Raw genomic sequence first — 8,239 nt, 5'->3', positions numbered from 1 at the left:
AACCAATTACCAGAGCCTTATACAGGCCTAGAAATAAATATGTCTAACCCCTATCCTTTATTAACTTGTAATTAAAAGCTAGCTACGGGTATTATGTCAACGTGTCCGCAAAGGTTTTAATTTAACATGTTGCTTGGTTAAGAGACTAGCCCAATCGTAAAACAATAGCCTACATTCGTGGAATTGTATAATTTAAAAAATATATCTAAATATATTTTAGAAAACAACAGCATTGAATATAAAATGTGGTCCTTAGTTTGTTATTCATAATTTGCTAAAATCTAAATTTAACAGGAAAACATTATCAGATTAATTCACAAAGAATGTAAACCCATGACAAAAATCACAGCCCAAAATCTTGACAAGCAACACAATGAATAAATAACATTATGAGGCCAATTATATTGTCTAGAATTACATTTCAATTTAATACAATCTTGCATTTAAATACCTATCTGACATATACTATATATTGTAATATTTGACAATTAATTATAGAACAATGCAAATGTAAATCAGTCCTACATATGCGTAATTTGACGCATGGGCATGAACTGAAGACTTATTAGTACAGACTAATCACATATTCCAATGATTTCTAGTTTAAAGGTGAGGCGAAATCCAAAGATCAAGTGTAGGGCCCACACAATGTGTTACCTGGTGTATTGTCTAACAGCAGGCTACTCCAGTGCCTGGATGAGAGAGGTTACCATTTGCGTAGTCTCACTTTGTATATACTGTTATAACAATATTGTAAACGGGGTGCATTGAGAAAAACCGTGCAAAAATATTACATTGCGTAAAGCATGCATTGGGCTCGGTGAAAAATTTGCCCGCAAGTTTTTCGCGCACATCTCAAGTTAAAATTCAGGCTTGAACTGAATAGTCAGTATTACTGCTTAGAGGACTTATCGTAATTGGTTTTCTCATTGATTTAGGACTTATTAATTGATGTATTTGAGGTAGGCTCAAGTGACCTATTCTGCCTCCTGTCTACTGGAAAACATTGCACAAGTCCATTGGTATATTGTTCTAAGAATTAAACAGCATGACTATACGTGTACAATTACAAGTACTGCAAGGATGTTATCTGCACCGAAGCCTAAAGTCAGCAGCCATTGTTACAGTCAATATAATACCACTGATATAACCAAAGAGAAAATTGGATATAACCTCAGAAATTACACCTGCAACGTCTTTAGCTCCTTTGTAAAATTCCACAGTGAAGTGTGAAAGACGGAGAGAGAGAGAGAAACTGTGGAATGCAGTGCAAAAATCCACTATTGTTTAGTTTGTTTCCATTGCAGTTTGGAGTCATGTTCCCATAAACTGTCTTTCCAGCATTAAATCAACACATTGCATTGCATTTATAACCAAATGTTCTGTTTCGCCCAGCTAATGCCGACAGAGTTTTGTAACATCTTATGCCCAAAGAATGAGCAACCTTTCCGCCCGTCTTTAGGCACACATGCTGCACTCATACCAAGCTAGTTAACATTCGGATTTTAGCTGTTGGAGAAAGCGAGAGAAAGTCAAGAGCAGAACCGTGCCCTTCCCCGGAATTAAAATATTTGGTTTGTGAGAAACAAAGTATTTGGTGTTACTCCTACACAAACACAGACGGCTATTAAGGGCATGGTTGTTTTGAGTATCCATTAAAATGTTTGCTAATTATAAAGAATACTATAATTTTTTTGTCCATGAGCCAACAAGGTGTGATGCTTACCACTCAAGAAAAACCCTTGGTTATACACACATTTTTACGAATGCCTATATAAATGCACACTTTGAGTAGCATCTTGCTTATATCTGAATTCACATTTACTTATTTATCCCTTTATTTAACTAGGCAAGTCAGTTAAGAACAAATTCTTATTTACAATGACGGCCGAGGAACAGTTTTTTTATCTGCCTTGTTCAGGGGCAGAACGACACATGTTTACATTGTCAGCTCTGTGATTCGATCTAGCAACATTTCGGTTACTGGCCCAACGCTCTAACCACTAGGCTACCTGCCGCCCCACATAGTCCGACACAGTGGAAAAGCAGTTTTTTTTATTGTGAATATCACACTCGAAACACGGAATTGGGTCGATGCATCTCAAATGTATTATCCCGCAAGGTATCCATAGGGCGCATAGAAGTGGTCTAATTTGAACAGTGAGATGAAACTATCTATGGACAAAAAAAATGAAGACCGACAATTCATGAAAAAGGGAATATGTCAATGTTGCTTTTAGAAACATTCAACAAGACTTTGAAAGTAGAAGAGATGGGTTGATGGGAGGTGGAGGCTTAAAGCTATTCAAACAAAGCGCCTTCTTTCAACACATGTTTCTAGTTTTGTGTTTGTCTCTGTGAACACCGCACTTTTGTTCTCATCTGCGGGAGGGAAGATTAAGTGTCATCACTTGAACATCAAGCTCCGTTATGGTCTACGTCATTTCGGTCAGCTTTTTTTGATAATAGTCACTGCACTCTTCAGTCCTGTTTTTAAAATAATCCCACATAAACAGACAGTCAGGTTCATGCTTTCATTCTATTCCATAGACATATGACATAAATAAATATCTCTACACCGCACCAAAAGCCATGGTATATGGGGCAGAACCGTGAGAGGAGTGTTCCCTTTTCTTCTCTTTGGACTCACGACCGCACAAACAAAATAACAATACATTTTTGGTCCTAGACCACATGGCCGTCCATGTCTGCAGTTAACGGGCACAATGGACAATGTCCAACATGTATGTTGCAAAAGTGTTGCACTTGTTTTGCAGTTATGATTGATTTGAGGAGAGATTTCATCATCATTAGCCTATATTGGAAGGGGGGGGGTGTTCACACACAACCACAGTAAAGCCGTATTAGGCCTAGGCTTAACCTATCAAGCACATTTCTCGGTAAAAGTGTAACACGTATAGGCACCGGGGTTCTGAACCTGTAAGGCTGCGTTTAGACAGGCAGCCCAATTATGTTTTCTTTTCTCTCACTAATTGGTATTTTTAACAATCAGATCAGCTCCGAGTGGGGCAGTGGTCTAAGACCTGGTTCGTATGCATGCTGCATCACATCCGGCCGTTATTGGGAATCCCATAGGGCGGTGCACAATTGGCCCTTGCGTCGCCCGGGTTTTCTCGGGGTAGGCCGTAATTGTGAATAGGAATTTGTTCGTAATTGACTTGCCTAGTTAAATAAAAGATGTGATTTTTCAAAAGACCAATTAGTGTGAAAAATATCAGAATTAGGTTGCCTGTGTAGCCATAGATCTTCAAACACGAACCCAACAACAGACTAAACTTACATAGTCAAATACGCTTTTACGTTTTCAAATACTTTGTAGGCTACTTTGACAATTTTTCTGGTCACATTACATTTCGAGAAAAGATATAGACCCAGGTCTTGGCCTATTGCAAGAAAAATAGAAAACAACCAGGTCTCATATTGCGCTGCCTTTGCATCCGGTTTATAGGCTATAGGTATAGCCTGCTTGATATACTAATCATAACTCAGAGGCATAACACATGTCTCTTTTCAGGCTAGACATTCTGTTGCCTTTCCGAAATAATGAATCAACGTTAATCAAGGGCTCCTCCTATACTTGACGCACCTGTTGACATTAAGGTCAACAATAGTTTTACATGTGAGTTCTAAAGCATTTAGCAAAACGTCGCAGTTTTCCATCATATGAAATATTTCTTCATGGACAACTGTGATATGCAAAAACAGACTCGACCAAATTGAATTGCCATGTTTCAAAGAAAAAGCTGAAATATTATAAATGAAACAGGTTCTCGTGTTCCTTCGTTTTAATTGTAAAGGGTATATGAAACTATAGTGGGATGGATTTGTTTATGGTTTTTATTAATCGCGGAGTTTACATGCAGTCTCCAAATGATTTCAAAATACAAATAATAAAAGATGATCGTCTGTAATCGTTCACATACGGCTCTCATGATAGTAAAAAACTAAGCGATGATAACCCAAAACAAAATCAAACTGAATGGGGCTCTCTTGGAAAACCTACGTGTAAACGAAAGGTCATGGGGTATACCTGACTTGGAGTTTATGCATCTGTTGATATTTATCCCTCAAAATAATAACGATAATAGTAACAAGAATTAAGACATTTTATTGTTATTGTTTTCAACAGTATGACATGTTATTACATTCCGGTAAAATACCTTTCAGTCCAGCCTGTTCAGCTAAACGCCTACCACCTCACCTCTCGCCGCGTGTGCCACATTTTCCCGACTCTGTTCTTTCCTTTTGCCTCAAGTGCCTGAAGCTTTTCTCAAACATCCATGTGCACTCAGAAAGGTCTTTCCCAACAGGGTCCCAAGTTTAAGAGCCGAGTTCGACCAGGTTGGACGACATAGGGTTCAGTATAGTGTCGTGCAAAGAGTGATGATGGTGCACAGAGTCAAGGCTGGACACGAGGATGGCGCTAGGCCCGGGTGGAGGCGCGAGGCCGTGCATCTGCAGCCCGGAGTTTGAAGCGAGGAGCATTGCCGGGCTCGACGAAGTGTGATCCGGAGTCCCTGAAGGCGTTTTGTCGTCGTCTGAGCTCCCCAAAAGTGTTTTATTTCCATTCATGGAAGAAGTCAATGGGTTGTGGCTGTTGGTGTTGGCGTTTTCGTTGTTTTCCCTGTAGAAAGGAAAGATAATAATATAGTAAAGTATAACGTAGCCTACATCATTCCACATTGTCATGTAGCCTTTAAAAACATGCATTCGCTTGCAAACGACACATAGGCCTATAGGCTCATCAGACACGTTTCAGGCCTGTACACTAAAATGAACTGGTAAATGAAAAGTGTAGGTTATGTCGTCGCTCTCATTGGTCTATGTTGTATTTTTTATAAGAAGTTGTAGCAGGCTATGTAGCTATTAAAAGAAGAATGTGTGAAACTCATGAGTCAAAACCTATTTGAAACTAGGATCAGTGTTCGATTCTCTTGCATCATCTAGTCTCATTGTGCAGATCTTGTTTGTAATAAAAACTGGACTATGTCATTTTTAATAGACAAATATGGGCAACTATATGCACTTGTCACAAGTTAAGTCCGCATGACACTTATTTTGGAATTTGTGAACGCAATGGACACACACACGTACGTACGTACATACATACATACATACATACATACATACATACATACATACATACATACATACATACATACATACATACATACATACATACATACATACATACATACATACATACACTAGGTAATTTATATTATATTTATAACTTAACTGTTATTATATAATTGCTATAATTAGACTTTGAATTGCATTTTGCCGTTTCTAAACACATTTGATCAAACAACACGTACTCTACAGCCCTAATGAGGACGAATAGACGCATTTGTCATTACCGTATTCCATCAAGTCAACGTTAGGGAAAGAAATTAGCCTTTTGAACGATATCTAAACTGGTCTATACGGTTAGTTTGGGCTTATATGGGTATGAAGGCATAAGGTCAAACCTCAGCTGTATATACAGAAGCTGGCAGGCGTTAATGACAGACCTAATTATTGCTAAAAGTGTATTAGGCATACATTCACAGTCGCAACGCAATGACTCATGATTTTAAAGTAGAAAGGCATGATTTACGCAGTGGTTTCAGCTTGAATTAGTCACCAGCGGGTGAAAGAAGACACCCTCTGAGTGAACACCTGACTAAAGACATTAAAGGTCCTCTTTACAGTAGGCCTATAATTTCAAAACTTTGAAGTGTACAAACAGCTCAGTAAGCAATAGCAAAATAACTACCACCCACTAGCAGAATATCAACATCTTGACATTCAAGGAACTTTTTTTTGTGTGCGAAATAGTTATTCGCAGGCCTAAATGTACATTTGTTCAAGTCCTCAGGTCTATATCTTTAAGGATGATTCCTTAAGTTTTCTTTAAAATTCATCCAGTGATCATATTTCTAAGCATGCGTCAATTAGTCATATGGATAGGTTAAATGGTAAAATAATAGCATGATATTAGTTTGCTTGTGTTTATCAAAGTTATAATTATTATTAATGATCGCGTATAATAAAATATTGTATAATTTAGAATACCCTGATATGAAATGAGAGGATAGTATGTATGAGTCGCTTTCTCCTAACAAATAATCCAAGGTAAAGTCAGCGTCCAGACTTTTACGCACACATAAACATTGAAACAAATGTACCAATAAGACAAAGAGTAAACATTTACTTACTCGTACCTTTCCTTAGCTTCTGCCGCGCGGTCTCTTTGCCGTCTGTTTTTGAACCAGTTACTGACTTGTGTAGTTGTCAACCCGGTGCCCTCGGCGAGCTCCCTCTTCTCCCGCGGGGAAGGGTAGGGGTTATGCGTGTACCATTCTCTGAGTACGTTCCTGCTCTTCTCTTTGAAACAGTAACTTGTCTCCTCGCCGTCCCAGATAGACCGAGGCAGGGGGAACTTTCTGCGGACGCGGTACTTTCCCACAGCCCCGAGAGGGCGGCCTCGGAGCTTCTCCGCCTCGATGTAGTGTGCTTTGAGCCAAAGCTGTTGCAGCTTTGGGTGGTTGTGAGGGGAAAATTGGTGGCTCTCAAGGATTTTATAAAGCTCTCTGAAATTTCCTCTGTGAAAGGCGACCACAGCTTTAGCTTTGAGAACACTTTCATTTTTGTGGAGGTGCTCACACGCGGGTAAAGACCACAAAAAGCGCCCGAGCCGTTCGATGTTTCCACCCTGTTGGAGGACCTCACAGACGCACGCAACTTGCTCTTGCGTAAAGCCAAAAGTTGGAAGCATAGACATGATTGCTAGTTAATAAACAGGTATATTTTGCTCTACTTCCACGTCCTCTGTTATGGCTAAGACATTAATGCAAGTAGCCTACTCTATAAGTCCACGAACAACCATGAAGTTCTCCAAAAGTAGGCTGTATCAAAATATAAAATCCAATCGAAATGTAAAAACTAAAGTCCCGTTCATGAATGGCAATACAAAATGCATAACATTCCCATCAAGTACACTGAGAGAAAGTGTTTACTCCTTCCACAGTCGTTGTCCACCTTTTCTATTTCGTTTCAACATAACCTATTCCTGAAGACCAGGCTCACTCGCTTGTTTTAATAATATTATTCTAAGATGGAAAGAAAAGCGATTATGTGAACTGTGATTGGTTGGTTATCTGACCCGTGGATGGCGAGGAAAAGACAATAGTTTTAGTCAAATGATTTTGTCATGGTTACGCTGTCATCCAAAGTAACCAGATATTCTTTGAGGTGGCTACCTGGTCCCACTGATTGATTGTCCCCTTCTATCCAAGCTCGCCTACCAATAGAAATATTGGCCAGATTTTTCCTGTAAATATTTTTTTCTCCCTATTTTTGACAGACATTCGAGGCAGCCAAAGAGTGCGAAGCTGTGGAGCAGTGATCCCTTTTTTCTGGGGAGGATGGCGCCAAAGCGCGTAGCAAATGTATACACAGTCTCCACTATTCCTGCTTATTAATGATGTGCCATCTAATGTTTACATTGTAATGCTGAATTTTATGTAGGCCTACACCACGCATCTGGCACATCATGGTATAGATATCATACTTAAGCTATAGGCTAGGCGTGAATAAACATTGCTTGGGGAACAACACAAATTGTTACCCGAAATATGTGGTATAATTTGACCTGTTTCGACACAGTGACAAAAGCCTATAGATACAGTATTTCCCCAAGTTGAATAACTTGGGCAAACTGGGGCCACTGTTGACGTGTTCGAGGAATGGGAGACAGTTGAATTAAATAGATTTCTACAAAAAAATGGTAATAGAAAAGTTCCCAGATTTGAAGACAGTTGTCCCACCTTCCAATCGTGGTGTAACAGGTATATAAATTGGTTATAGAAGAGTTCCCAGATTTGAAGACAGTTCCCTCACCTTCCAATCGTGGTTTAACCCCTGCTAGATCATGTGCCCATTGACAACATCTGGTGTAATTAACCATGCATTATTTAATGCACATGAGGATATGACAAAATACCAAGGCAGGCAGGCATCCTGTGGGCACACCACCAGGAACTGTACACTGTGGAATACTGTAGCATTAGGGCAAACGCACAAGGTGTCTGAATAATAAAACAAACGGTTGAGAGAGGTGTTTTCTGCAAAGACTGGTCTGGGAGAGAGGGGAGGGGACAGCTCGCGCTCTCTAAGGCTTTCTGGTGGGAACGAAAGGTTGAGCTTGATGCCGGTAAGACAAATGAACCTCTTG

The 8,239-nt window shown here is 39.6% G+C and overlaps 1 protein-coding gene across 2 annotated transcripts; it reads right to left on the bottom strand.

Moving 5' to 3' along the window:
- Positions 1 to 4,109: 4,109 nt before the first annotated feature.
- LOC115152828 (homeobox protein SIX2-like) lies at positions 4,110 to 7,315 on the bottom strand. Of its 2 annotated transcripts, none has more exons than XM_029697682.1 (2): positions 6,228 to 7,315; positions 4,110 to 4,645 (listed from the first exon to the last, which is right to left on the bottom strand). In XM_029697682.1, the coding sequence occupies exons 1-2, from the start codon at positions 6,785 to 6,787 to the stop codon at positions 4,342 to 4,344; spliced, it is 864 nt and encodes a 287-aa protein (XP_029553542.1). In that variant the 5' UTR covers positions 6,788 to 7,315; the 3' UTR covers positions 4,110 to 4,341. The 2 variants fall into 2 exon arrangements, with proteins under 2 accessions (XP_029553542.1, XP_029553541.1); XM_029697681.1 differs by having other exon boundaries at positions 6,222 to 7,304.
- Between the last annotated feature and the right edge of the window lie 924 nt (positions 7,316 to 8,239).

The sequence above is a fragment of the Salmo trutta genome, chromosome 18 (assembly GCF_901001165.1).
Source record: "Salmo trutta chromosome 18, fSalTru1.1, whole genome shotgun sequence".
Taxonomy (NCBI): Eukaryota; Metazoa; Chordata; class Actinopteri; order Salmoniformes; family Salmonidae; genus Salmo; species Salmo trutta.
Note: the sequence above shows the minus strand (reverse complement) of the source record. Positions and strands in the feature narration are given on the sequence as shown.

Excerpts from the sequence above, each read along its gene's own strand:
- LOC115152828 (XM_029697681.1), bottom strand. The coding sequence starts at position 6,787 with ATGTCTATGCTTCCAACTTTTGGCTTTACGCAAGAGCAAGTTGCGTGC. Across the intron at positions 4,646-6,221 it reads GAAGCTAAGGAAAGGTACGA|GGAAAACAACGAAAACGCCA; the intron begins GTAAGTAAATGT and ends TCCTTTCTACAG.